The 27,987-nt window shown below is 40.3% G+C and overlaps 4 protein-coding genes across 6 annotated transcripts in view; 3 read left to right on the top strand and 1 right to left on the bottom strand.

Moving 5' to 3' along the window:
* Positions 1-908: 908 nt before the first annotated feature.
* Positions 909-16,418, top strand: FAM133B (family with sequence similarity 133 member B). The gene is made up of 11 exons (XM_084509563.1): positions 909-1,097; positions 4,018-4,115; positions 4,820-4,898; positions 7,813-7,887; positions 8,055-8,087; positions 8,576-8,644; positions 10,096-10,191; positions 10,798-10,845; positions 12,600-12,695; positions 13,445-13,492; positions 14,356-16,418. Exons 1-11 carry the CDS (start codon positions 1,074-1,076, stop codon positions 14,440-14,442), a joined length of 753 nt encoding a protein of 250 aa, XP_084365689.1. The 5' UTR covers positions 909-1,073; the 3' UTR covers positions 14,443-16,418.
* Positions 16,419-17,361: 943 nt separating this feature from the next.
* CLXN (calaxin) lies at positions 17,362-24,285 on the top strand. The gene is made up of 6 exons (XM_084509564.1): positions 17,362-17,478; positions 17,732-17,887; positions 19,338-19,442; positions 20,903-21,054; positions 22,680-22,784; positions 24,107-24,285. Exons 1-6 carry the CDS (start codon positions 17,421-17,423, stop codon positions 24,155-24,157), a joined length of 627 nt encoding a protein of 208 aa, XP_084365690.1. The 5' UTR covers positions 17,362-17,420; the 3' UTR covers positions 24,158-24,285.
* RBM48 (RNA binding motif protein 48) lies at positions 24,229-27,840 on the bottom strand. 2 transcript variants are annotated; one of them, XM_084509562.1, is made up of 5 exons: positions 27,633-27,840; positions 26,615-26,805; positions 26,353-26,498; positions 25,080-25,606; positions 24,229-24,590 (listed from the first exon to the last, which is right to left on the bottom strand). In XM_084509562.1, exons 1-5 carry the CDS (start codon positions 27,729-27,731, stop codon positions 24,504-24,506), a joined length of 1,050 nt encoding a protein of 349 aa, XP_084365688.1. In that variant the 5' UTR covers positions 27,732-27,840; the 3' UTR covers positions 24,229-24,503. The 2 variants fall into 2 exon arrangements, with proteins under 2 accessions (XP_084365688.1, XP_084365687.1); XM_084509561.1 differs by lacking the exon at positions 27,633-27,840 and adding an exon at positions 27,029-27,280.
* Positions 27,440-27,987, top strand: part of PEX1 (peroxisomal biogenesis factor 1) — a 22,278-nt gene continuing 21,730 nt past the window's right edge. For both annotated transcript variants that reach the window (XM_084509559.1, XM_084509558.1), the window contains exon 1: positions 27,440-27,647. In XM_084509559.1, the coding sequence (XP_084365685.1) occupies positions 27,519-27,647 (129 nt within the window). In that variant the 5' untranslated portion in view covers positions 27,440-27,518. The remainder of the gene's footprint in view (positions 27,648-27,987) is intronic.

Here is a 27,987-nt window from a genome sequence, read left to right as displayed (position 1 = left end):
TTCTTTTAAGCCACTTTTATGAGCTAGGTTAGGTGGCAAAACTGCAGGACCTTGCAAATTGCAGCCTTATCTACCTCGTTCCATATGTTCCACATGATGTTTTCCAGTTCAGGCTCTGTCCTTTCATCAATGTAACATAGAATCAAAGAAACATTAAGGTTGGAGAAGCCCTCCAAGATCATCTGGTCCAACCACCCCACTACCACAAATGTCACTCACTAAACCACGTCCCTAAGCACCACATCAAACCTTTCCTTGAACACCTCCAGGGCCTGCTGACTCCACCACTGAATCACATAATTGTAGGGGTTGGAAGGGACCTCAAGAGAGGTCAAGAGGGTCCAACCCCCCTGCCAAAGCAGGTTCCCTAGAGCAGGCTGCCCAGGTGGGCATCCAAACAGGCCTTGAATATCTCCAGAGAAGGAGACTCCACAACCTCCCTGGGCAGCCTGTCCCAGTGCTCTGACACCCTCACCGTGAAGTTCTTCAGCATGTTGGTGCGGATTTCCTGTGCTCCATTTTGCAGCCATTGCCCCTTGTCCTGTCCCCACAAACCACTGGAAAGACGTTGGCCAAATCCCTCTGTCTCCCACACTGAAGGCTGCCCACCTCCCTGGGCAACCCATCCCAATGCCTGACCGCTCCCTCTGAGCAGAAACGCCTCCTCATTTCCCACCTGAACCTCCCCTGATGCAACGTGAGCCCACACCTCACACAACACCCCTTCCCCTCCTATAGGGGACGTTTATTCCTGGCAGGAGGCGTAGCTCCCGCATCCCAACACCCAACCCCACCCTAACTTTTCCCTTTCCCCTCGCTTTACCCCTCAGCCCCCTCTCCACAGGGTGCGGGAGCCGCCATCCCCGCTCCCCCCCGCGGTTATCGCCCCGTGCCCGGCAGGGGGCGCTGCGCGGCCGCCGCCATCGCCGCCGCCCGGCGCTGGGTGGCTGCGCTGGGGCCGAGCGGGGCCGGCTGCGGCGCGGCCTCCGTGGCACGGGGCAGGGTCCCGGAGCTCGGGGTTTGGGGCTGAGCTGGGCTGAGGTGAACTGAGCGGAGCGGCTGCCGGCGGCGCCATGGGGAAGCGGGACAACCGCGTGGTGAGTGCGAGCCGCGGGGGGCAGCGGCCGGCGGGCCGCGGGGCTCGGGCGGGGCCGCAGCGCTGCGGCGGGGCCCGCTCCGGGGGGGGGAGGCACCGGCGGCCTCCGAGGGCTCGCAGGGAGCCGGGGAGGTCTCGGGGAGCCCCCGGGACGCCCCCGGGCCGGGGGGGGTAGGCGCAGGCCGCCGTGTTGTCAGCTGGGTGGGCGGGCGGTGGCGGCGCGGGCCTGGCCCCGGTAGAAACGCGGCCTCGCTCGTCCCTCCCTCTCCTCAAAACTTGTTCCCACCAGGGAGCCGTGCACCTTAGGTTCCCCCTTTTTTTAGGCCCGACTGTACAATTAATGAGTTTTATGGTGGAAAAAATAAGTGGCGAGACTTTTGTTCCCCCCCCCCTTTTCTTTGTTTCTAGTACGTGCTGCGAGTTTGCCGTCAGCCCTGTGCAGGCAGGCGTCTGCTCCCCTCGCTGCAGCAGCGAGGGAGAGACGAGATGGGCACGAACACCCCCAGGTGGCTAACGGGGGCCTTTGGCTACCGTACCGGGGTGCCAAAATAACGGGAGGAGGGCTGACAGCGTTAGGCTGCAAGGCCTGGCCTGTGCCTGAAACGCATTGCCCTCTTGTAATGCTTAGGGGTGTATTTGGGTGTCCATTTATTCTTAATTTTTTCAGTGGTACAATGGGGAGGCACCTACCAATGCCAGCAAATCTCTACGTTCCTACGAAATAATAAAGGTTCATTGCACCATGACAGCTGGTAGCACAGGCAACTTATGATATAGGGCCCCTTGCTTCTCTTGTGTGATTGTAGAGCTTTCCACCTGTTAACTTCATTCCCACAGCCCTTCCCAAATCATTTTGACCCTTTGGAGAAGAAAAAGAAGTTGTTGTTTTTTTGTTTTGTTTTGTTTTACACCATCTGCAGGATACTTGCAAGGCAGTAATAGATTGCATTGCTTGCCCATAGAGCCCCAGCCAACTGTAGGTGCCCTGTGCTTTTCATGAGCACGAAAGCTATAAAACATCTTTTAATAACTGCTCGAGCAAACTGCCAGAAGAAGAAAATGGATGTGCAGACAAGCTCTTTTCTTTGTGGAGGGTGTATTTCTGTACACTCTCTGGCTAGTGAAATTCAGTTTGGCAAGGTAGTGTGAATACTTCTAAGAAATGTTTATTGGCAAAGTAATTATTCATAAATAAACTTGCTTGAACTCATTGGAACATTTTAAGGCGTACATTTCCAAATTGTGGGATATAGAGCAGTATTCAGTCATTATGCTGCTGGAAAGTGAAAAGAAAGAGTGCCACTGAATGGAGGAAGCTTGCTAGCTATCTATCAGGAATCAATTTGAGGAAGTAGAAAAGCAGAATTTGGCAGTTGTAGCTTCTTCTGCAGGTAGAGAGATTTGTTTTCGTTTCGGGTTAGTTCGGGTAAGAAACCAGCTAGTTTTTATTTAAGAACAGCAAGAAAATCTTTTTAGGAGTAATAATTATGTAAGAAGCTAGAGCTTTCAGATACAAATTCCTGAATGGTACCCAAACAGAGTTGACTCAGTTTGCTCATTGTAGTAAGCCAAGTCATGAATTAAAGTTGTCGTCTTTTCTACTGTTTCCAGTGCACTGAAATTATCGTTGTTTAATGAAAACAGTGTTCAAACACCACTTTCCTGCATAGCTAAAGGAACTCCTTTTCAACTCAGGAGAAGCTGAATTCAAGTGCAAGATTTCTTCTCATTCATTGATTTGCGATACAATAAAACTCATGAGTTAAAAATGTGAATACACATCTTCAAGTGCTCTAACTACTTGAGTGCACACATCCACCTGGCTGCAAAAGAAGGTGCTGAGCTGAGATTAACCCCATTTAAATGGGCAAATGTTAGCATTTATTGGCCCATGTTAGTTAAACTTTTTGTGTGAATTTAAAAAAAAAAAAAAAATCATCCCCCCCAAGAAGTGGCAGCAAATATCATCCTTAGAGTTGCAAACTTGAGTAAAACAGGGCCTGCTTGAAAGGGTCTCAGACTGAGCAACTAAAGCTGGTCGTTATTTTGACTATTTTTTTTTTTTTATCATCTCCAAACTGTGGACAGTAAGGGCAGTTCGTCTTAGGTTTTGCAAAAGTAATTGTGAAGCACTGGGATGCCACAGTGATAAAAGCCCAGGAGACAAGGGGAGATAGGTACTTTCACTTCACACGAACAAAATATTTTCAGCATAATAAAAATTGAGTAATTGTCAGTTAGCTTAGATTTATTTCATTTATGGCTGAGACGGTGTATGGATTTTAACAGGTGAACTTAGAAATAAGGTTTTAAGAGTGAATGTGGAGAGAATGTGTGGGTCTGAAGGATGGAAGACCTCATAAAATTGATAATTTTTTGTTGTTGAAATACTCCTCAGTCTTAGAAGTTTCATATTTGCATAATTGTAGCTGAGCACCACCACCACTTGTTTCGGTGTTACAGCAAGGGTCTTGTGGGGTGTCATCATTTCATCCAGAATGTATTGAATCTGTTATCATCAATTTTGAGCAGAACTTTAAAGGCCTAAGTATCAGCTGTCACAGAGAGTAAGGGCTGAAATAAAATCACACTTTCCATATCCTGAGAAAGAATATTTCAGCAATCATGATATGCTGTACTCAGTTTGCAAAATCATTGCGCAGAGAGGGGAATTACTGTAAAGAACATGTTCTTTTGGTGGATGAGATCATTCTATCACAGCATAACTCCAATTGAAAGCTCTTTCCAGGGTTTTTCTGTCAGGCTGAATCAGCCTGATTTAGTTAAATACTGTATTTTTAGAAACAGGTCAGAATTGTTTTTCAGCGAATGAGAAAAAGGTTGTGCGAAGAGTGACAAGGATAGATTTTGGTAACAGTGTAGCTGATGAATTTTGTATTTCTTCTTGTTTCATATTCAAGGCTTATATGAATCCCATAGCTATGGCCAGAGCACGAGGTCCTGCCCAAAATTCAGGACCAACAATACAAGACTACTTGAACAGGCCAAGACCAACATGGTAAGTGTCAATACTTGTCTGCCTGTTTGACCTACTGAGTGCAAGATTTGTTCTCTGTTATTGAGATGACACAGTTAGCCTACCTCCTCCCCAGAATACACAATAATACATTTTGAAAGGTTCCTTGGCTCTGGCCAAGATGTTCTTTTCTAAATATGTATTCCATCTCCTCTTTTAAAAACATTATTTCATTTTGAAATATGTATTTCTCATTTGTCTTTAAATGTTTTGGCTACAGTTTCTCAGGAGAGGAAAATGTTGGTTATCTTACCTCTTTCACAAATACTAATCCCTAAAGCCTGCAGGTGTAGGCAATCTTAAAACTTAATCTCCAGAAAAAGATTTTGCTAGTTTATTCTTAGAACGTAGTCTACCATACCCAACAAAATTACTTGAAGATATTATCAACAACTTGTTTTACATTCAGTCCATTTTACCTCCTCTCACAATAAATTAGAGCACAATTTACCTAATTGCAAAGTTAGCTTTAGATCCTTCAGAGGGATTTAGCTACTGTACTGAAATTATAACATTAGGTTACCATACTCATAACATCTAAGGTGCTTTCATTCTTTTTTCTGTTGGAAGTTCAGCCAAAGCTAAACTTCAAAAAAAAAAAAAAAACTTCAAAAAGTTAGATACTTTAGAAGGTATTTTTAATTGTGAAAATACAACAACTCTGATCTATTATCCTCTTTATGTAGGGAAGAAGTGAAAGAACAACTAGAAAAGAAAAAGAAAGGATCCAGGGCTTTGGCTGAGTTTGAAGAAAAGATGAACGAGGTTGGTAATGTTGTTAGGATGTTAATATTCAATCAGTCTTACATGCTGGTTTTCCTACCTTATCATTAACACCACCATGTACACATAACATTTCACTTCACACAACCTTGTAATGAGTGAATATTCAACACAAACAAAATAAAACATTAAGGTTACCCCTTAACCAAGGAAGAGCTACTTGTGATTTAGAGAAACACTATTTAAGAAGTTTTGAGAAATACTTCTGAAGAAAATATGAACTTTATAAATCTTAATATAGCCAGACAAATACGTATGTTTACATTAGCAAGTAAGACTCGTTCATTTCCTAGTATGCTAAACTAAAGTCTGTTGTGCTAATCTTCAGTTGTTTAAGGTCACACAATCCAAACATATATTGGAAGGAGGTGTATTACTGGAAACAGCCTCCTTTCTTTAACAAGGAATGTACATGTGGTACTGATACAGGAGAAGGCACAAAGAGCGGCCTTGAATATCTAAATAGGCCTATATAACACTTCTTTCTCATCCTAAATTGATTACATGCTGTGCTGATTCCCTTCTTTGGAGCTATTCTCATACTTGTGTTCAGTATACAACTGGAGATCAGCATGCTGTGAGAAGGTTTCATGTATAACTCCTGTTGTATACGTCAGAAGAAATTAGTTATATATCAGTTAAACACTTCTCTTCCCTTGAATTCTGTTGTTTTGGGATAAGCTTTGAGCAGTAGTCGTCATCAATGCATGAGAGTTTCTGGTTGAAGTAGATAGTGTTCCTCCTCTGTTACTGAAAGGGCATGACACTTCTGCTTATTACACCTTTTTGCCTAAGAAGTTACGCCAATATTTGGACGGTCGTAGAATATCCAGGTTGGAAAAGACCTCTCAGATCATCTGGTCCAACCTTTAACCTAGCACTGCCAAGTCCACCATTAAACCATGCCACTAAGCACTACATATGCATGTTTCTTGAAGACTTCTAGGGATTGTGACTCAACTACTTCCTGGGGCAGCCTGTTCCAATACTTAACAACCCTTTCAGTGAAGAAATTTTTCCTGATATCCAACTTAGACCTCCTCTGCGGCAACTTAAGGCCATTTCCTCTCGTCTTTCTCCCCCCGATCAAGCCTACACACTTTCAAACTTACTTCTGCCTTTTCTTCTTTGCCAAGATCAGAATTCAAATTTAGAGTTTTCCTCCAATCTGGTTTTGCTAGACACAAAGTGTTGTCAAAGATGACTTGTCCTGCTTTATTTCCTGGGTCAGCAGGATCAGCTACACCAACAGACTCACGAACAATCACCTTTGCAGCTAACCAGTGTTTAAGGTGAAAGTGTACAGGTCATTTAATACATGTAAAGAAAGATGCTTCACTTGTCATACCATGATCATTATATTAGGATAAATCCTTCCGAGCAATACAGAGGTCATGGTCTGTATCCAGCTCCCAAAATTTGCAATAGATAACATAGAAATGTTCATATGAGAAATACTCTGTCAGCTGGTTAATACGAGTTTCAGAGGAGATCGCTTGTTCAGTGCTCTGTGAGTTTTAGCTTGGTGAGTTTGATTTAGTGTTTTATCACGTCCTTTTCCTGCTTTTTCCTTTCCTTTATTATAAAATAATTGACAGTGGCATGGTTAGAAGGTAGCAGCCTTTCATCATGACAGGAAGGGTAGGGAAGGGTAGTGTAGGAAGAGTTGCAGGGAATCACAAAGTGGCCATGAGTTCTTCCTAAAGCTCTTAAGCACAAATCTCTCAACGACAGAAAAGGTTACAAGTCTGTGAATGAGGTGCCATTTACTGACAGATGTTGTTCTTTTATGTACCTCAAAAAAAAAAAAGAAAAAAAAAAGCACAAGTTTATACTTAAAAACTTAAAAAGCATAAGTTTATACTTATGAGAGAATGACTGCCTAAGAAAGCACTGGCTGTTGTCAAAAATTCTTCAGGTAGCTCCAGGTAGCTGTTAAATCAAAGTACCCAACCTGCTGCAATACCCTGTAGATTCTGCCTTGGATCATGGAAACACATTACATGCAGCACTGTAATGGCTAATCTGCCACGTCCTTCAACAGCACTGTTTAGCTAATTCACAGGATGCTGACTCAGGGTTCTGTGTATCATATTGCATTGCACGTGTATAATCCTACTTAATTCCTAATATTTCTTTCCCTTCTTCACAAAATGTGGGTTATCATTATTCTGCCAATACAATACCAGTACAGCTTAATTGGAAGGAAAGGAAGAATCAGAATAATAAGAATAAAGAAAGCACATCTCTGACACGGGAAGCAGGAATAGCAGATTGAAGCTAGCAGGCTTAATATGATGGGGTGTTAGATGTTTCAGAGCTCTTAAAAGAGGGATTTCAGGTAGAGACCTAGATCTAGAGAGCTTGTGAGGGGTGGAAAAGAAGGAATCAAAGGAAACCTCAAATCAAATCATTAAAATAAATCAAATCATTAGAATTCAATATTCTAATCATTGTTGAAGCTGACAAGGCCCAGAACAGACACAAGATAGAGACATCCATGCATTGAGTAGTGGCCAGCAGAATTTTTCTGGAAATTTTATTTCCACTGATTTTAAAATTTAGACAAAACACACGTATTTCTGGTAGGTTGTCCCACATTGCTGAAGTGCTCTAACAAGAACTATGATACAAAGCCACAAGTAGCAAAATTGATGACCTTAAACCCAAATAACTTGACCATAAAGGTGAGAACTAAGATGATAATTGGATGAATATTAATTTTCTGTAGCATCAAATGCATCATAGCCTTGGTTAATACTATATGTTGTTTATTTTCTGTGGGTTTTATGGAAACTATAACTTCAGGTAAAGAAAAGGATTTTGAAAAAGGTTTTTGAAAAATGCTGTTGGAAGTAATGGCTATGTCACTGTTTTTGTTTGGGTTTGCTTTCAGAATTGGAAGAAAGAACTGGAAAAACACAGGGAGAAATTACTGGGTGGAAATGAGAGTTCCTCCAAAAAGAAGGAGGTAAGTTATTTTCAGTTTAATACAGTTTGGAACTGGTTTTGTCATCAGTGCTGGCAACGCAAAATGCCATAAATAGCTTTTAAAAGCCAGCATTAAATTACATAAACCTAAATGTGCAACAAAAGAATATGATGCCAAAATAACATTCATTCTCTTCTATTTTTAAGAAAAAGAAAAAAGAAAAGAAGAAATCTAGTAGGGTGAGCAAAATTTTCAGTTTTCTGAACTTTTTTGCTTTGGGATTGTTCCTATTTGTCACTTAAGTTGTCTTGGAAAGAGGGGTATGGCTTTAACTTTGAATTTGAATGTTAAATCACCTGTTTTTTTCTTTAAGAAAGGTAGATTATTCTATTCTATTCTATTCTATTCTATTCTATTCTATTCTATTCTATTCTATTCTATTCTATTCTATTCTATTCTATTCTATTCTTCAAGGAGAACTTTATTTCTGGTTAAAGAAATGTGGGTGGGGCGGGAATGCATCAAATATACATTATCACATGAAAAATATTAGAAGTCACTTTTTACAGTTTAAGAAAATCTATGAGACCATGTTCTTGGAAGTAAAATTTTATTGATAATACTTTGCAAATGAAGAGATTATAGAGGTGTTTGGATGGACTTTTACTTACTTACTGGACAAAATGCTGCATCTCACAAGCTTCACTTTTTGTTGTGTTTGGTCAAGTTGTCTTCATCTTCCTCTTCTTCATCAAGTTCTGATTCTTCCAGCAGTGAATCTGATTCAGAAGATGAGGTAAGAACTAAATTACCAGAATCTAACATGTTTTGTATTTTGCATTACTATTGTTCTCAGCATGCTGGGGGGTTAATTGAAGAGTTTAATTGAGGAGTTGTGTTTTTTCTTGGCTGTTAAGAGAATTCCTCCATCTTTCGTGGAGGAGGTATGTGGGATTTCTGTTTTGAATATGGAAGATGTGACTGAAAATGAGTAAACAGTTTGCCAGATCACTGAAATGGTGGCCAATATTTGTTGTTGCATACTATTTACTGACTTGGTCAGTAGTTACACTTACAACAGTGATACTGTAGTTCATTATAGAATGAAGGTAAGTACTGGTAGACTGCACGTGTTAATCTGTTTTATCTTTTGAACCTGAGATTTATTGCAAAACTATTTATTGGAAACCAGACTAATGCACAGCAATACTCTGAATTCACTGTAGATTAAAACTGGGTAGTTTTACATACTTTTTGGAAGAGACACTTCTTGTCTGGAGATACTGTTTGGACCTAGTACAGCGACAGCAGTTCTGAATTATCAAATTGTTAACAGAACTAAGGTCTTTGATCAAGAAATAGAACGTTAGCGTTGGCTTCTTTCTGTGAAAGCTTGCAAAGTATTGCAAACGCTGCAGATGCTGAAAGAACTTCCTTATGCAGTCTTTTTTGACGTATGTGAACCAGTATTACCAGATAATAAGCAAACAAAAAAAAATGACTAACATGGGATTAGGCAGCAGTCAGAACGAGGCTTTCAGGCTATCCTTTCTAGAAAAAGAAAAAAAAAAAGTAATGCATCACACCGTTAGGAAATGAATTGCACTGTGGCATATATTTTTTATGTCAAAGAATATTTCATATGAAAAAATGGATTAAATACCAGCCCACTCTTTTTCATGAGATTTACTTACCACAGGTTTTGGCAATATACTTTAGCGTATTGATAGATAGCTTGGCTTGCATAAAACTATTCAGTTTTGATGCATTTGGAACATACGATAATGTCAATTTTTGTTACATATCTGTTCAAGAAATTATTCATTAACAGTATAAATTCTGGCTGGCTGGTTTGTAATCTGGATCCGTTCCTGTGTTAACACTGAATTGTATCCTTTTTCAGTAGAATACCCCTATCTAATCACAGCAGTGCAAATATACTATTTTTACTAGTTTAGAAAAAATCTTTGTTAGAGCTAGTCTGGATCTATAGGACACATCTAAATGATAAACAGAATCTGGAGAACCTGAATTTGACAGTAGTTTAATCTTTTTTCAATACAGAAGAGTGATGAATTTCCTCCACTAAAGGAATCAATGGTAGCATACTTTATTCCTCAAAAGAACATGATAATATGTAGGAATTTGTTGTTCCCTATTCTTTACATTTAATGTAAGTCTTTAATAGCTAGTGAAAATAAATTCAAGGTTGTCTTTTTTTTTTTTTCCTAAAATATTTGTGGATAGGATAAGAAGCAAGGGAAGAAAAAAAGGAAAAAGAAGTATCGCTCCTCACGGAAATCTTCAACAAGCTCAACTTCTGAATCTGAGTCAGACAGCAAGGTAAATAGCACGTGTTACTCTCAGGAAGTTTTCCTGATCTGTGTTATAAAGACAAACGTTTCTGACTTTTGCATTTCCTAATTTCTATCTTCTGTATTCAAAGTTGTGCTTTCTTACTGTAGCTGAGCTGTGCTTTATCTTCCAGATGTGATCAGGAATGTATCTATCTACTGTCCACGTCTGGCAGAAAATATTTGATCTTTAGAAAATAAACATTATACCATCAATTTTTATCTATTTTTCTGAATTCAAACATATGCAGCTTTTGTGCTGCTCTATTTACTTTTAATACTACATTAACACTTCAAAAAATTAAAATGTTCTGTGATGTTCTTGTCAATATGCTGTTTAATTGAACACCATCTGTGAAAATACAGATACTGCAGGGCCAGAATACTGCCTTTCCAATAAGTATCTGTGGACTGAGTAGTAGTTATAAAATATTAATATTAAATTAAATGGTTTTTTATACTTGAAAGAAGGTAGACCAATGTACAAGCACAGGCTTACTGAATGAACAAAAAAGTGGAGAAGATACACCAGGCAGTCTGTTCTTTTAGCATTTTTCTGTGTTAGTGGACAGTAATTGTTTTTCTTTCTACTTAGGACAGCACAAAAAAGAAGAGGTCAAAGGAAGATCATGAAAAAGAGAAGGTATAGTTTTATTTTTGAAATACGTGCATCGGAACATCATTCTACATACATAATAGATTTCTCTTTTTTTTCCCCTTTCCAATTTTTTTAATTGTATGCTCCAATTTACGCCTATTGAAATCTCTTGTCCAAAACTAGATAATCAGAAGGTATTCAGTGCCCCAAAGTTGAGATAGACTTTTAGGTGGGTTCAACTCCTGTTTTAGTAATTGCTGTCAGTGGAAACTGTTGGATCTGTTTTTGTCATGAAGCTAAATGAAGAAAGTACCTAATCTGCTGTAGTAGATTGTGGCATTCTAGTATTTGGGATTTATCTTTAACAGTCATATTGAGCTAAAAATGCATACAATATTTCCATGGCGTGCCTGGTAGGATACTGGTTTGATACTGCCAATTAAGTAACAAAAAGCAGAAGGTATTTTTATCTAAATGTAGTCATAATTATATATCTTCTTATGTCAGCTTTGAAAAATTACAGAGAATTTTTTTACTAGCTTAAGCAAAATTATTATTTCTGTTCTTGGAGCATGAAATCACACCTTCCTTCCTCATACCTCACCCATTTTGTACACACATCCGAGGACTTCCCTTCTTCAATTATGTTGAATGCAAATAATCTCATTGAATGAAATTTTAATTACTCCTATGTGTAAGCTAATAGCTTTCAGTGTCTATCCTAGTCTTTTTTTTCCAGTAACTTATATTACCACATTGGTCTCGGCTACACAGAACCATATTGGGTTTGATGTATAAAATCTCCATTGCACAAGGCAAATGTGTTGTTTTTTTTTTCCCTTTCTCTGCTTCTATTTCACCACCAACCCCTTTTGAGTATCTTCTCTTCAAAGAGCAAGTCCTTACTATAGCCCCTTAATCTTGGTTAAGGCGTATTGCTACTTTCACACCTCTTCTGAAAGTAGAATGCTTTGGGGGGCTAGAGATTTTCCTGATCTGAAGACACCCTCTCAGATGGGCTACATTATCTGTATTTTTCATAACTGCTTTTAGGAAAGGATGATGGTACCAATAATATACTAAATAGGATTGTTGAGATGTGTGATTTCACCATTGAAAAAGATGATTAAGAAGAATTTTTACAGTTTCTGGCTTTAGAAATGGAATGGAAGAAAGTAGCTTCAATGAGTGGAATGGGAGAAAGTAGCCTGGTCCAGAGCAAAGCTGGTCTAAGAAAGGGGAAGAAAAAAAACGGTTTGTTGGAGTAAGCTCATGCACCATCTAAATTATGAGCACTTGATATTTTTTTTAAGACTGCTCTTTAAATATACTGGAATTACCTATATAAAGTGTTGAAGGTATAGCTGGTGGGGACAGGTTAGACACAGGTAGGATGGAGCTTCTTTTATCAACAAGCAAGAGTCTGAAGCTGCAGTGTTTGCACATATTGTGACATCTTCAATTTACTCAGTACTATTTTAAAATGGTGAAACATTTTATTTTAAAATGCTTGCTCTTTCACATGTCTTTATTTAAAATAAGATGCTATAGTATGCTATTATTCTGTCACTCTTAAAAAGTTGCTCTATTCTGGTAACGAAAGCAATGCACATAAAATGATTTTATTTCCACTAAAAGCATTTTAACAGTAGGGTAATTTGCTGATGATGAGTAATTAGTTTAATGCATACAGCATTTGAAAATATTTTATAACTTAGAAATACTATTTCAATAGAATTCTAAGTGGAAGTTTCATGAAATCTGAAGGGCTTAACTTTACTCACCAATACTTTATGTAGGATGGCAAAAATCACCACAGAAAAAGGAAGAAGGCAGATCGTGGTGACGGACCTTTATCATCAGAATCCTTATCAGAATCGGATCAGACAGAGGAGGTCAGTATGAAAGCTGAATTTCAGCTTACTGATTGACATGAGTAAATAAATAGCTTAGATTTAATATATTATTAAAAGTGTTCTGCTCAGTACAGTTGACTTTAAGTGTGCAGCATGTTCAAAGTTATATTTTTCTCTATAATAAAAACTTACAGTAAGATCTGTTTAGTGCAACTCCAACCACCTACAGGTTATTCTGAATTAATTTTCTTGAAACTTTGCAAGTTGTCATGGATACTTTAGAATTTAATAAATTGAGTCTAAGAGGTGGGATATGCTTCAGAAGATTTCTGTCTAATATTAGAGTACAGCCAAGAAAAATTCCAAGATTGCTGCCTTTTCCATTGAATTAAAAAAATGTTGGACATAATAATTGTACTCTCAACCTTGTGTATACAGGATTTGTATTTCAGGATTTGAATTCCTGTAGAATTACAAAATTTGAAAAGGTTCCAATGTGATGTTTTTTTCATTAAGAATTTCTACAAAGTTTTTAGCTTCATATTTTTACCTGTACATCTTTGCTGGCTTCTTGTTCTGCTGTATTTTAATAGCAGAATGTTCCCACATCAGATGTTTATGCTTATTCCAGAATCTAACATAGTCACTGTTTCTTCAGTGGTTACTGTTCATGTTCTGTCACTGTTGTGCCATCACTCATTTATATGCAACAAAAGCTCAAACTTTCATATAAAATGGCACTTCCAAAGCTATTATCCCATTACATTCAATTTTATTTTTTTTTTTAGGTGCAAGCAAAAAAGAAGAAAAGCAATGAGGAAAAAGAGAAAGCAACAGCAAGTATCCTTCCTACTCATAGTGTGGTTTTAGGATATAAATATTCTGTACTTGGTTAATTTACAATTTCACATTTTTCAGTAACACAAATGTTTTATAGAAAAAGTCATGTGAATCTAAATTCATCATTTCTCTCTTTATCTGCTGAAGTCACTTTTTCAACTGTGTAGTTAGGGGAAAAAATTGTGACTATTTTACATTTTTAGATATGCGTGAATTGAGATTTATTTAAGTTTTATTGCATTAAGTCAAAATATGTTTTACTCTGTACCAAACTAAAAGAAACACTAATTTCTGTACAATAAGAGGTGGTGTGGCAGTTTGCCATGTAGACATCAAGGCTGTTCCTTTGTCAGAGTATTGTGTAGGATTATTCCTCGGTAAACTTCTTCTGCCAGGCCATGAAATGAGCCTCAGGACCCAATCTCTGCATCATCATAATACTAATATTTACTACACTGTAAATATTACAACTTCTTATAAATCTGTAATCATCCTAGTTATTCTCACATATATAAGATGTCAAACACTTTATTCTCTCAGAAATCTATGAAGCATTGAAAAATCATTTAAAAGTTGAGGAAATACAATAGTGATGGTGCTGAGGGGTGTGAAATAGCCAGACCATGATGGAGATAAATTGAAAACTGCTCATAATAGTACAAATTATTGGATAAAACATGAACTTTCTTTTCATGGTTTCTTAATAGCCTTTTATATAAATCTCTTCTGAAATGTCATAGGTTCTTACAGAAACATCTTTTGAAATGTCTTTGTAGAACTGTGCTTTCTGTACTGTCATTTTTCATTAGTGGAATTTAATAGATGGTGATTTTCTCATAACTTCCATTTTATTTTTTAGGACAAAGCAAAAAAGAGAAAGAAGCACAAGAAGCATGGTAAAAAGAAGAAAAAGAAGGTTGCTGGTTCAAATTCAGATTCAGAATAGTATTTAAAAAGCAAGACTATCAACAGAAGTGCAATGACTAAAGGAAACTTAAACTGTGAAATGATGACAAACTTTACCAAACTGCATGAGTTTTCCTGTGTTCTAGAAATATTCCTAATCTTTCAGTAGCCAGCCACATGCAGCTGTGCTGGGAAAGACCATTGTTATTGCCTGCTGCTTAATACATGAGGTACAACTTTTATAAAACCCCAATAAGCAGTATTAGATGTTTGAAACAATATGAGGTGGTAGTCCAGCTGAGATGTAAAATATTGGAAAATAAGAGTTAAACTTTTTAGATACTGAAAGTAGTGTTTTAAAGCATTAGTAATAGTCTTTATTTGTAAATCAGGACAAATAAAATCCCAAGTTCATCTTGTAGGTTTATATTATACATAAACAATTACAAGCTGGTGTCTGCGAGTGGCATTTACAAAATGGAAAATTAATGATAACATTTAAAATGCTGCCTTTGTAGTAATGTTTATCATCTGCCCCATTACCATCTTTATGCTTTTGAGAAAGGGAATGCTACCGTTTTGGCTAACTGAATAGGGTGCCTTTGCCTTTGATCCTTGCAAATCTCTGCTATTTTAAATCCATGCAGCATCTCTGATCCTAGGGAGAGCAGAACTATTGTCAGCAGTTCTGGGCTTCTAAGCATGTGCTTCTGCATTAAGCAAGAGCAATGACATTTTGCAGTATAACTGACATTCAAAGCCAGAAGACTTTACCTCTGCTTCTTTGCAATAGCGATTGTTCTGTGCTAGTAAATATGCATATTTCGTTTAATACAGTTTTGGTTTAGTTGAACACTTCTTGCAAACACTGGTAGCTTTTTTCCTTTGCATTATCTTTAGAGTTGTTTTGCATGATTTGTACCCTTTTTTTAAATTAATGAAAATGCAGGTAATCATTTGTTGTAACCAGTTTATGAATTATGTTCCACAAGCAGAGTTTCATGTATGTATTTAGTTATAGTTAAGTTCATTGCTGTGTTTAAGTGCACACTTGCTGAAGATATTTAGCATGTAAAAAGCAGGGTTTTGATACCATAACAGCTTCATATTGAAGCTGATTTTACTCTAAGCAAGTTCAGTGGCAGACCTGTTATGTGATGCATCTTGTTAAGATTAAAAACAAAAAAATACTGCCAGAATCTCATTAAAGATACTGTTTAAACAGTTTGTATTTATATTTTTGTACTTGAGGGCTACAGAATGTTGACCTAAATCATAAAGCTGTTTTACTTTAAATTAGTTGCTTTAGAAATTGAAAACACGCTTTTATAAATTAAATGTGCACGCATGAAAACACAAGCAACCATTTGATTTTAGTTTTTACATGAAATTCTCATTATTAGCTTCCACAAGTACCCATTGCTGGGCCTGCTTTTCTTAGTCTTTAACAACTGCCCACCTATCCTGAATGGTCAACTAGAGATTATTTTAATGGTCCACTGCACAGGTGCTAACTTCTAACTTATCTCTGTTACATACAACATTTCAAATATTTTATTGCCAAGAATTTTAAGACCTTTGTTAATGGATAATTAGTCTGCAAATTGTAACTAAAAACTGGGGGAGAAAGATGATTTAGCATTGACATTCAACAGTGAAATTGACTTTTCTAGTAAGTTCTTGGAAAAATACAAGTCTTGAATTGCAGCAGTGTCCTTCTAAAATATGCTAAATATTTTGATCAAGTATTTTATACTGCTGGGTTTGATGCTACTGATTCTAGACCCTGTTTTGACAGTGAGGATAAAATAAAGGCAGTGAATAATAGGGGGTTGGTTTGCAGTTTTTGTTTTGTTTTTGTTTTAAGTTGTGACATTGCAGTTTTGGTAAAAGAACTTGTAATGAACCATATCATAAATGCTCTGCTCTGCGTGATACCTTTTTTGACTTTTACGCAACTACCTGCAACAGAAAGAAATAAAAAATGGGAATGAGGGCCCCAGTCTTCCAAATACATATGCCGCTATGTCATTTTAATTGTCTGAATATAACTACTTGTTCTTGTCAACTGTGTGCTTCAAATACCGTTGCAAAGCTTTGGTAGTGGTGTAGTTACTTATGGAGCTACAGGCTTTGTCGGTTCACAGCAAAGCTGCTTTCATGTCCACAGTGAAATGTTTCAGTTTTCAATACATTAGACAACCACATTGAGACTGCTCTTGCATCTTTTTTTCTTGAAGGAAGAGTAAAGTCTGGTCGCAACATCTCAGCTTTCTTGATTTGTATACAGTGAATATATCTGAGAAGGTATTGTTGGTTTCTAGCGGAGGCAGAGCACTTCATTTGTTAGTTCTCCATTTAACTTGTAGTCAACAGTGCTGTGGAAAGAGACCTGTACTGGTGCGGTGGGGATGTTGAGGAGGGAGACTCGGAATGGGCCAGCATTCGGCATGGCCTGAAATCTAAACCTTTTCAGTAGAGAGCAGAGAAATGAAGCTTAAATGGCATGGCACCAGCCAACCTGGATGAATATTTTAAGTTTGAGCCGTGGGGAAAAATATGGGGGGGGGGAGGTTGCCCTGTATTGAAAGGGGTCAGCAGGTGCGGCTTTATGAGAAGGCAGCCCAGGCTATGATACCAGTGTGCAGTATTAAAATATTTGAAGTATTAAAACACACGTATTCTGAAAGTCGATAGCTGCTTCGTTTTGGTGTCTCTTGACCCACACCATCGCTGCGGGGCTGGTGGCTGGAGGCGATGAGAGGAACGCGGCCACCTCCTGCCGCCCCCCTTCTCCTGTCAGCGCCCCCGACCCTGCGGTTACGGTGCTGAGGGCTGGACGCCCGCGGGCCCTGCCGACCCTGGCCGGCTGGAGGCAGCGCTGCCAGCCTTCCTCGCCGCCCTGCCCTGCGGAGACAGGCGCTGAGGCGGTCCCGCAGCCGTGCGCCGAAGCCCAGCCCTCCGCCATGTCGGGCCGAGGGCCGCCCCGCCCGCGTTGCCAGGGGAGCGCCCGCCGCCATGAGCGCCAAGCGGCTGCAGCAGCAGGTGGAGGCGCTGAGCCGCTCGGCCAGGCACTGTGAGTGTCGGGGCGTTTGCTGCCCCTCGGCAGCCCCCCAGTTGTCCCCCATTAGCTTCTAGTCCCCCGAGGGTCGCTTGGTGACTTTATGCGCTCCCATCCCTTAGGAGCAGCAAATGGCGGGTTGGGGGCGGTTTGAGCATCGCCAGCACCCCGTGGATGCCTGAGGTGGCTGGGAGCTGTGGTTTTCCTGGACACGCCGCCGTTTAACAGCTTAGGGTATAAAATGTGCTTTCTTGTTTCGGCTCGGCAGTTAATAAAAGTGAGGTGGAATGCCTCATCAAGCTCTTTGACACGTTGGTGACCACGTCCAGCGACCGGTTTGGTGCAGTCGGCTTCGATCGCAACATGTTCAGGGATACCCTGCACAGGACGTTCGGCATGACGGATGACATGGTTATGGACAGAGGTGAGATCAGTAGGCTCAAAAAGGTTGTAAAACTTTCATTTTTAGTCCTTGGGCAGCTGTTTTTGAATAGTGATCTCTAAAACAGTGCCCTTGAAGACTTTGCAGGTTATATTAAACTAATTCCCATCTGGTTTTTGATTCCTACAAGAATAGCGGATCCCTATAGCCAAGAAAACACCACTGATCACTGTCAAAGTTGACAACAGAAAAGTTTTATGTGGGCTGTTGCCACAATAGTTCCAAGTAGTTGCCCAGTGTGAGTTTAGTTAGCAGGGAGATAGAAGGTCTGAAGAACCCATACAGAAGGGAAAAAAGTACACGGTTGACCAAATGAGCATGCCTGGACAAAATAGTGCTATCACACCCATGAAGAGCCATGTACAAGTGCTGCTGAGTAAAGTGTACCTTTATTTCTGTACATAGAGTAGTTTTCCTGTGGTTTAGGATAGCTCACGCTCTTGTACAAGGGAGATCTGCCAGAAAGGCAGCTGGGGTGCTAGCATTTGGATGCTTATAGCCCAGTCACCATTAGTGTCGTGACAGAAGAGGGCAGCGTGGTGTCATTCTCCTCTTTCCTGCTGTGATCCACCAAGGAGTTAGTCATTGCAGCTGGTGGATGGATGGCTCTGTCTTAGAATTGAAGTCCCAGAAAAGTACTCCGCTAGAGTGGATAACTTCTGAAATGGAGGTGCTCTGAACAACGCTGGAGATACTAGTCAGGCAGTAGAGGGCAATGAGAGTGATAAATACTTGAAAACACAGAGATTAATGAAATGAGGGCCTTATTTGCAGTTGATGAATGATCTCTGATGTATAGGTGTCCAGAAGAAGATGTGAAGAAGGCATGAGACTGTCATTCTTTTTGATCTCAGGTCTCCAAAAGAGACCCCTTGGTTCAACTTTTTCCAGCTCTTTAACAGGGGAGTGTTTAAATGAAAGCACCATTTTATGCAAAAAATCATGTTTCTTGGAAAATGCACTACAGGGACACATTCTTAATATTTTAATGCTTACAAGGGGTTGATTTCAGTTTGCAAAAGGAAGGCTTTTTTTTCCAGTTCTGTTGGCTCTCCATGTAAAGGAGTAATTAATCCTCTGTATGCAAATAAGCCTTAATGTAAGGCATATTGGTTTATTTGGGTTTTGTCTGCATGGAAGCATGCTTCCTGTAGTTTTTAAAGTCTGTAAAGTAACAGATCAAAGAAAATACATTATCCCAGCAGGATTCTGGAGTGAAAGATCAGTAGACAGAGTGGTGAAATCCTCTTTATTGTTATGGCTTAGAAAGATTTGAGAAGGGTATTTGTACCTTGCTGAAAGCAGAAAACCATTTTAAAAAAAAAAAGTTTTTACATATTTTAACTGAATTTAAGTTGGTTTTTTTTTTTTCTTTCTTTCTTTGTATTTTGCTATTATTATAAATTTAAAATGTATCTAATACACTTCCCAGTGTTCCGCACTTTCGATAGAGATAATGATAGCTGCATCAGTGTGGAGGAATGGGTGGAAGGCTTATCAGTATTTCTTCGGGGGACATTGGAAGAAAGGATTAAATGTAAGGTTTATCTGCATGATAATATTTAGTAGTTATCATAGAATTTATGACTATTAAATTATACATCACTTCCACTATAATTTGTAAGCTACTCAAAAAGAATTTAGTAATTGAAGAGTTTTGAGTTTTCTTCTGTCAAGCTCAATAAAAACTGAGTTCTGAAATAGTTTCTCTGAGACAGAGATTATTCTGTGTAAACAGCAACCTTATTTTGTTGCTGACAAAGAAAAGCTTGTTCTATTATATAGTTTTGAGAGAATATATATTTTTGTATTCACACACAAAATCAGAAGTAAACAGATGTAGGACGAGGGTGGTGTTGGCTGAGTAACAGTCTCCTCAGGCCAGCTGAGATCTGTGCCAGCATTCATTTACTTGCCCAATGGGGGGCACAGCAGCAGTTGGATTAATTCTAGCAGTTCTTCAGCTTGGAAGCAGAGATGGAAAAACTGTGAATCTGTTTGCAAGATGGTCTTGAGGACTTCCAGAGTAATGATGGAGAAAGAAGATAGAGGGAAAAAAATGCAAGAACCCTAGAATTTTAAGATTTAAAAAAAAAAAAAAAAAAAAAAAAAAAAGGACTGGAGGTGGGAGGGAAGTATAATAGAAAAAAGATGACAGCATTTATTTCCATAGTTCCCTGGCTGCAGCATCAGCCTTATGATAATGTCATCATAAGGCATTGCTTTGGAAGGTGGCCTGGGATGTCACCCCGCTAGGAACAACCACAGGCTATAAAACATGCAGCCTTGTTGTAAGCACTCTAGGATACACTGCCATGTGGTGGTACGCAGTGTTGTTTGTCCTAAGTGTATGCTAGTACAATTTTTGCCCTTAGACAAAGTCTTTGCCTGGAAAAAAAATAATAATCTGTGTCTCAAAACTGAAAAACTTTTGTTTGTTTTTTAAATAAGTTTTATGAAGGATAGTAAAATTTGTTATGGTCCTAGATTTCTGATTTTAAGGAGGCAGAAGCAATTAAAATAGAAATTAGGCAGATACTCATACAGGAAATATTCCATTGTAGAGATTTTCTCTTTGCATTTAGAGATGCTTCAGTTGTTTTTTCCATGCCTGTACAACTCATTTTTTCCCTGTACTTTTCCAAAACAGTTTCTGAAATAAGTAGGATACACTGGAAGATAGACTTCTAAACCAAAACCTCATTTATATTCTAAAAAACTACTCTTAGAGATGTTAAGATCTGTAAGTTAGTACGGTCTCTACAAACCAAAGGTTATTTATTATATATCTGAGCAGAAATAGATTTTAACTATAATGGGTAAGTAGGCAGTAATAGACCAGTATCACATGTGATACATACATTTCATATAGAAATTGTATATGCTCAAGACATATGCTGTAATACATACAGTTCCTGTTTTCTGTCTGTAGGCAACAGCTTTAATGATGTGTGATATAGTTGGTATGAACTTTAAATTGATTTATCTTTTGAAAAGACTGTTTTGAGGTTTATGACCTGAATGGTGATGGATACATTTCAAGAGAGGAGATGTTTCAGATGCTGAAAAACAGCCTACTCAAGCAGCCATCAGAAGAAGATCCTGATGAGGGAATTAAGGACTTGGTAGACATAGCACTGAAGAAAATGGCAAGTACTTTCTCATTGTGATACTTGAGCATCTTCAACCATTCAGACCTTAAGACCTATCTGCTTTACAGTGGGATTCTGAGCCATGGAGTAAATTACGTACTTATGATAAACAAGTCTAGTAAGGAAGGCGAGAATTATAATCCAAATCTAATGAGTCCCAGTCCAGTGTCCTCACACAAAACTATTAATTTATTATGTGAACATATTATAAATGATATACAAAAACTTGCACTTGTAACTGCACATGCACATGTGCATGGTCAAAAGAAAAGCCCAATCAAAACCAGAAAATTCAGAAGCATAATCTGTATTTATTCCTGCATTAGGCATCTCTAGTAACATTATTATTAATTACATTTGTATTTTATCAATTGAGCATGTAATGTCTGTGCTCAGTTGATATACTCTATTACAATTGTAACGTCAAGGGTTATTCATATAGCACCTGTCTTCCTGTGATTACTCTAGGATATCTGAATCAGCCAGAGGCTATTTCACCATTTTCTTCAAAACAAAGAATAAAACTTCCCCTCCAATGGTGTTGTTCAAAACATCTTGCTTAAAACCAGATCTCCAATCCCAAATCCTTTTATTTAACCCCATTTTTTCATTTCTCACACTCACCCCTGTTGGACAGCCTCAGCTGAAAGGTCCCTCTTAGCTTTAGTTCTTGACAGTGCTGAGTCTGTCTCATGCAGAATACGAGATGACAGCAATTACTCATCTTTGGAGCACCTACATGCTCAGCTTCCTACAGGTTGCATCCAAAATGAATGTCACTACATTCTGGGTAGTTGGTAAGTAGATTACAAGAAGTCCAAGCCCAAGGAATAACCCTCTAGACCTAATGAAATATTCATACAAGTAGGAAAATACCATAAACTAATCATGTCCATAATCCTATTTCAGCTTTTCCATGAGAACTTCAGAAAGCTCCGATACATGTTGGAAGGTCCAGGTCTGATTTGGCTGCTAGGCAGTTACCTTAGTAGGATATTACTGCCTACCTCAAATAACTACACAATTAATTATTAAATAACAAGAAAGGCATTTGTGGAATCCATCACTCAAAGAACAAAAAACTGCTCATTGACCAGTGCCTGTAGGTACAACTGCATTGTGATTAAGGATATATTCAGTCCCGTGATAGATTTTCATACTTAAAGGTATTTGTAGAGGACATGCTCATGGTAGAAATGTAGAGCATACTCAAGCAATTCTCCATTTCTTTTAAGCAGACAGGGGCGGGCTGTCCTGTTCAGGACATTTTATCCTCCTGTTACCTCTTTTTAAGTGTCCTACTTTTATTTATCCCAGTGCATCTGTGGTTGAGATTTGTCTGTGAGATTCTCAGTTCAAGCTCTTCCCGTGTTGGAAGTTTTGCCTTCTCTGGAATTCTGTTAGCAAAGCCATAAGAGATGGTTGAGCTTGCTCCATCTTTTATGGTTTAGGTATAGGCTAATTACACAGATCTTGTCTGAGCAGAGATTGATGTCCCAGTGGGACATCAATTTTTGCATATACTCGAAAAAAAAAATAATCCATTTGAATAAAACATCAGTTAAACAAAAAGAAAATTACTACAAGTAATCATCCTTTGCTAAAGAGTTCTCCTTTTGTAGGACTATGATCATGATGGCAAGCTTTCTTTTGCGGACTTTGAAAAAGCTGTGAAAGATGATAATCTTCTCTTAGAAGCCTTTGGACCATGTCTGCCAGACATAAAGGTACGCCAGCCTTGGGTTTAAAAATATGTGCAAATAACTTCTCTATTAAGCAGCTGTACATATCATGGTATTCACTGTCATTACATGAGGTCTGCTGAATTCAGCTGATAAATGCTTCAGCTGTGAGATGCACATGTGCTGAGTTCACATCTGCCTTTCACAGGACAGATGTTTCCTGATACAGTAAAACTTTGGCACCAGAGAATGTAAAAAACACACACTGTTACTTGACACTTGTGTCTTCTGGGACAACAACATAATGAGTGATTCTCAGTAAGCATCCTCCCAGGCTAAGAAAATGAGACTATTCTCTTGGAAGAGTTTATCTGAAACCTCTTCAGGAATGCAGGTTTAATTTTTCTTTCTTCAGCGCTACTGGCACCACTGCCATCAATGTTTTGGGAGAGACTGGTAGCTTTTTGAAAAAAAGCGTATTGGGGGTGTCATCTCAGACTGCAGCAGTGGTATTCTTAAGCCCAGGTGGATGAAATATAGCAATATATCTATTTCAATTTAAGGATTTTTTTCCCCCCATAAGATGGTAATTTAGGACATGCTTATTTACTCAGTAAGTCAAACCGATGAGACCATTTCTAATCTATAGAAGTATTTTTTTCACTTATCTATCGTTATCCTATTTAACTGCATTACATTTTTAAATACCAACAGTCATAGAGATGGAAAACAGGATTTTGAAATATGTGCAATAATTCACAGAAACAGAAAAGTTCTGTGAAACTGTTGAAAACAAGGCAAGCTTTTATCTGCTGGAAACCTGTGTTTTCCTTTCCTGCCAGCTCACCTACCAGCTAGGCCGGACAGGAGGAAGGCATCTCATAGCCCTGACTGCATGCTGAGTTATCTCAGGTCACCTGCAAAGCAGCTGTGTTCAAAGTGCCAGATTCCTTCTGGCAGGCAAGTTTTAGTGACCCAGAGTCAGTACTTTGATTTCTTTTTTACACCAATGAGAAGCTTTAGAAACAGCTTCTGAATCAAATTTACGTTCACTAATTAGAACAGAAAAATAACTTACTTTTTGTCAAAGTTGGTGATAAACCAGGTATTAAGTTCAGGCCAGTCGTGACAACAGGTGGAAGACTGAGCCTGATTCTTGCTTCCACTCTTTGCATCTTCTGCTCTACACCCTACCCAACTGTTGCCTTTTTACTAGGTCTCTAGTTTTGTAGATAAAAAGACAACTTATGTATTCTTACATACCCCCAAACCAATGAACAGAAGCATTACATGAAGAAAGCTTGAAATTTTAATCAACTGAAAACATTTCTTTTATTCTTTTTTTTAATTAAAAAAAAATATAACAGGGTAGCTTGGCATTTGAAAAGAAAACCTTCAAGGGAAATCGTAAACTGTAACACCACGTGGAATAGTGTTACAAGAATTCTCTTCTTCACGGTATAGTAAAAATAAAAACAACGCAAAACTAGTGGTTTCAATATTGCTTTATTGTAAAAAAATATTGAATAAATAGAATTTGCTTATATTAAACTGCCTGACCACATTTATTTTATTATGAGGTACACAGGAAAAGATTGCTACAGTATCATACTGCTTTATTCATTCCAGAAAATATAAACTGATACAGTTTTTAATAGGGAATTGCTTGGAAATGCAATATAAGTTACTTTTTTACATTAAAAAATAAAATATTTTAAATTATATCCTTTATAAAAGGCTGTAGAAAGATGCTGCTAGCAGTATCTATATTCTTCTTCTCTGCTTTACAACTGGCTTGGCAGAACTATTGTCTGGCTTTTCCACAGGTGTTCTTGAAACAGACTCTGCCACCTAAATTGGGAAAAAAAAAAGATTTCGAGTAAACTGTAAACATTCTTCTCTAATAATGCCAGTTTTAGAGTAAGGCTGTGTCTCTAATATTGGAGTACGGGGAGGCTATGTTATTAGAATCACACTTGTGTTGACTTTTCCTGTAGAAAAGGGGGAAAAGTAACACCAAAGGCAGTACTAAACACAGCAGAGCTAAAACTCTCAGAAGATACCAAGTGTTGGCAATACCTTTAAAAACAACCAAAAAAAAAAAACCAACACATTGAACCACACATACAAATTGATTTCAGATGCTCAGTGATAGTTATTTTATCATCCCTCTCGATACCAGAGGTGTTCCAGTTTAAGGTTTGCTACACTTTTTGGACCTGGGTATTTGGGAAGAAAAGGGAAAGGATAGGGACAACGTGTTTTGGCAAACAATTTAGAAATAGACTTCTTAAAAGTCTGTGCTTGAAAATGAGAAATCAGAACTCTAAGAATCCATACCTCTTTCAGTTTATTTCGAATTAACGTGGCTGAAGTATTCAAGGAATCATCATCCATATCCACCTTAGGTATTTCTGGTAGCTGCGGGCCAATGATGACTTCAGTATTATCCGTATTTGCTTCAATGAGGGCAAATTTGTTACTTTCTTCTCTCCTCCTCTTACGTTCCTGCAGGTGAGTTGTACGAGGCATAAACCTGCCAATCCCACTGTCAGCTACAGCTGTTCTTTGCCGAATTAAAGGCACAGGAGGACCATGCCCTCCTGGGGGTACGTTTCGAGTTAGCGATGTGCTCTGACCACAGTACGCAGAAGTTTCAGCACAGTGGCTGTCATACTGGGGGAGTGTTAACAGGCTCTGATTCTGACTCCCAGAAGGACATCCCATGTTCTGGGATACCCCATGAGAACCTGAAAAGCAGGACGGATCCCAGTCGCTAGTTGCACATGATCCTGAGGTACTCCACTGACGGAAGTGTGCAGGGTCGGTCTTCTTAGGCCCCTCAATCTTCTTGAACACAAAGCAATCTTTAAAACAAAGAAACAAAGTAGCTTCACTATTTCAGGTCACTATTAGTTCCAGCACTGAATACGACACAAGCAATAGCAGTGGTACTTCATTCCCTGTAAACAGTCTGTGATTCTTCTTTCTTAAGTGGCACCTTAAGAAATAACCTCTTGCAATGATATCAAAATGCATAAGCACAAGAAAGAAGAAGCCCGTGCCTGGCACTTGGCTTATTTTAAGCCTGCCCAGTCTTCAGTGCTGCTTGGGAACTCCACAGCACAATAGCGTAACCCATTCTTCCCATTCTTCCAGTGCCAAAATGCAAGCCGGAAAAGTTCGTGGTTTTTGGTTTTTTGCCTTTTTTAAAGCTTCTGGTATTATCACCTTCCTTAGAAAAAATATTTCTGGATATGCCTGAAAAAGTTGGAACAAGGGTAGAAAAGTGATCCTAAGTTTTCTGGCACTGCTTGAGATTTCTGATAACATTTTCAAAAGAAAAGAAGGAAACAAGATTTTAAGCTTATGCATTATGCTTACGGATTTTTTTATTTTTTGTATCAACTAGAACCCAAAAGTTGCTTTCACAAAGATGGATACCTAGAAATAATTCAAAGATGTCTCCATTCTGCTGCAAGCATACTTTAAATGCATCTTTTAAAAAAGCTAAATACAAAGCATTTCCTTTAACGGGCAGTTTTGCTTTTACCACAACTCACTCGCCACTGAAATGAGACATTAAAGTTCTATAAGAAACTGAAATACAAACCTCTTTGGTTTGTTGCTTTTGCTATGTACTTTCTTCTGTCCTGCAACTTCTCCCTAGTTTCTTGGACTGTTTCAAATTCCGGAGCGTAGCACACATGCAGCAAACTCCCAAAGAAACTTCGTTCATCCATTTTTTTCTTGGCCACCCTGGAGTGAGTTAAACCGTATTGGCAAAACTGAGAATTTTACTTCAACTCTCTAGAATCTAAATGAAGAGGGGGTAAAAAAAATTAACAAGAGGCAGATATTGCTCCACACCATACCTTGCGCACTGGACTTTTTGGAATTTTATAAGATAAACTTCAGTAAACTGCTCGGCTGGATATTCATCCAGAGCGTGATACTCCTCAATGGCACCATATAACGCGAATTGCTCCACTAGTTCCTTCATAACACCTAACGCCGGGACTCCTTGGATTAGCAAGTAACGAGACTCCAGGTTGATAGTGTAAACCTGGAAGAAGTAAGAGCATTGCAGAGCGTTCACATTGTTGCTTTACTGCAAAAGTAGTGACTCAAGGGATTTATGTATGTCCCCAAATCCCGTCAGGACGCTGCCCATCCCCCTGTACAACGTTTTGACCCTTGTCCGGTCACTCAGGACTCGGGGGAGGCCCGCGGCACCGCCTCACCCCCTCACCACCCCCCCGGCCGCCCCGGCCCGGTTCGGGCCCCACCTTCACGGCCCGCGGCCGCCGCCCCTCGCGGTACTTCGCGCGGGAGCCGCAGGCCGCCAGCTGCTCGTGGTGCCGGCACGCGCCGCCCGGCCCGGTACCGGGCCCGGTGCCGCTGCCGCCCCCCGCCGCCGCCATCTTCTAGCCGCCCAGGCCGGGCCCGGTACCGGCGCCGCTGCCGGCCGCCATCTTGCCGCCTCAGCCGCCCGCCCAAGCGCGCAGCCAATCAGGCGGCGAGCACAGCGGGCGCTCTCCCCTGATTGGTCCTCCCCCGGGGCGGGACTCGCCGCCGACCATAGGAGCCGCGGCGCTCAACGGAGGAGCCAATCAGAGGAAGGCAACGCGCGCACGCCGCGCCCCGATTGGCCGGCGGCTGGCCGTACCATTATCCCGGGGGCGGGGGGGGGAGGGCCCTGCCCGCCGCAGCAGGCAGCCCCGCGCAGTGCGCCGGGTGGCGAGGCCCGGCCCTGCCCGGCCCGGCCCGGCCGCCGCCATGTGGTGCAGCGGCAACCCCGCCGGGGGGGCGGCCGGGGCCGTCGCCGTGACGCTCGCCCTCAGCGGCACCCGGGACTGCTTCCTGCGCCTGCCGCCCGCGCTCGCCTCGCACCTCCGCCTGCAGCAGGTACGGGCCGGGCCGAGGGCGACGCGCGGAGGATTCTGGGAGAACGCCCCCCCCCCCCGCGCGCGCCGCCGGCGGGGTCGCCATGGCGACGGGGCGGTGGCTGCTCCGTTGCCATGGCAACCGGGAGCCCCGCCCACCCCCCCTCCGAGACGCCCCTTGCGTGGGGTCCGGGCGACCCCGTAGCGGCAGCGCCTCAGGGACGGGGCCCTGCGGCCGTCATGGCGGCCTCGGGGTGGGTGGCGGCTTGTGGGGGCACTGGGAGCCGCTTCCCTGCCTTAGGGACGTGCCTGGGGCATCGATCCGAGGGCTCTGCATCGTGGGCCGCGCGTTCTGTTTAATA

The sequence above is a fragment of the Aythya ferina genome (assembly GCF_964211825.1).
Source record: "Aythya ferina genome assembly, chromosome: 2".
In the NCBI taxonomy this organism is placed as follows: Eukaryota; Metazoa; Chordata; class Aves; order Anseriformes; family Anatidae; genus Aythya; species Aythya ferina.
Note: the sequence above shows the minus strand (reverse complement) of the source record. Positions and strands in the feature narration are given on the sequence as shown.

Excerpts from the sequence above, each read along its gene's own strand:
- FAM133B (XM_084509563.1), top strand. The coding sequence starts at position 1,074 with ATGGGGAAGCGGGACAACCGCGTG. Across the intron at positions 1,098-4,017 it reads GGAAGCGGGACAACCGCGTG|GCTTATATGAATCCCATAGC; the intron begins GTGAGTGCGAGC and ends TTCATATTCAAG. Across the intron at positions 13,493-14,355 it reads AGGAAAAAGAGAAAGCAACA|GACAAAGCAAAAAAGAGAAA; the intron begins GCAAGTATCCTT and ends TTTATTTTTTAG.
- CLXN (XM_084509564.1), top strand. The coding sequence starts at position 17,421 with ATGAGCGCCAAGCGGCTGCAGCAGCAGGTGGAGGCGCTGAGCCGCTCG. Across the intron at positions 17,888-19,337 it reads TGACATGGTTATGGACAGAG|TGTTCCGCACTTTCGATAGA; the intron begins GTGAGATCAGTA and ends TACACTTCCCAG. Across the intron at positions 22,785-24,106 it reads CATGTCTGCCAGACATAAAG|GGTAGCTTGGCATTTGAAAA; the intron begins GTACGCCAGCCT and ends AAAATATAACAG.
- RBM48 (XM_084509561.1), bottom strand. The coding sequence starts at position 27,163 with ATGGCGGCGGCGGGGGGCGGCAGCGGCACCGGGCCCGGTACCGGGCCG. Across the intron at positions 26,806-27,028 it reads GGCGGCCGCGGGCCGTGAAG|GTTTACACTATCAACCTGGA; the intron begins GTGGGGCCCGAA and ends TACTTCTTCCAG. Across the intron at positions 24,591-25,079 it reads TTCGAAATAAACTGAAAGAG|GTGGCAGAGTCTGTTTCAAG; the intron begins GTATGGATTCTT and ends TTCCCAATTTAG.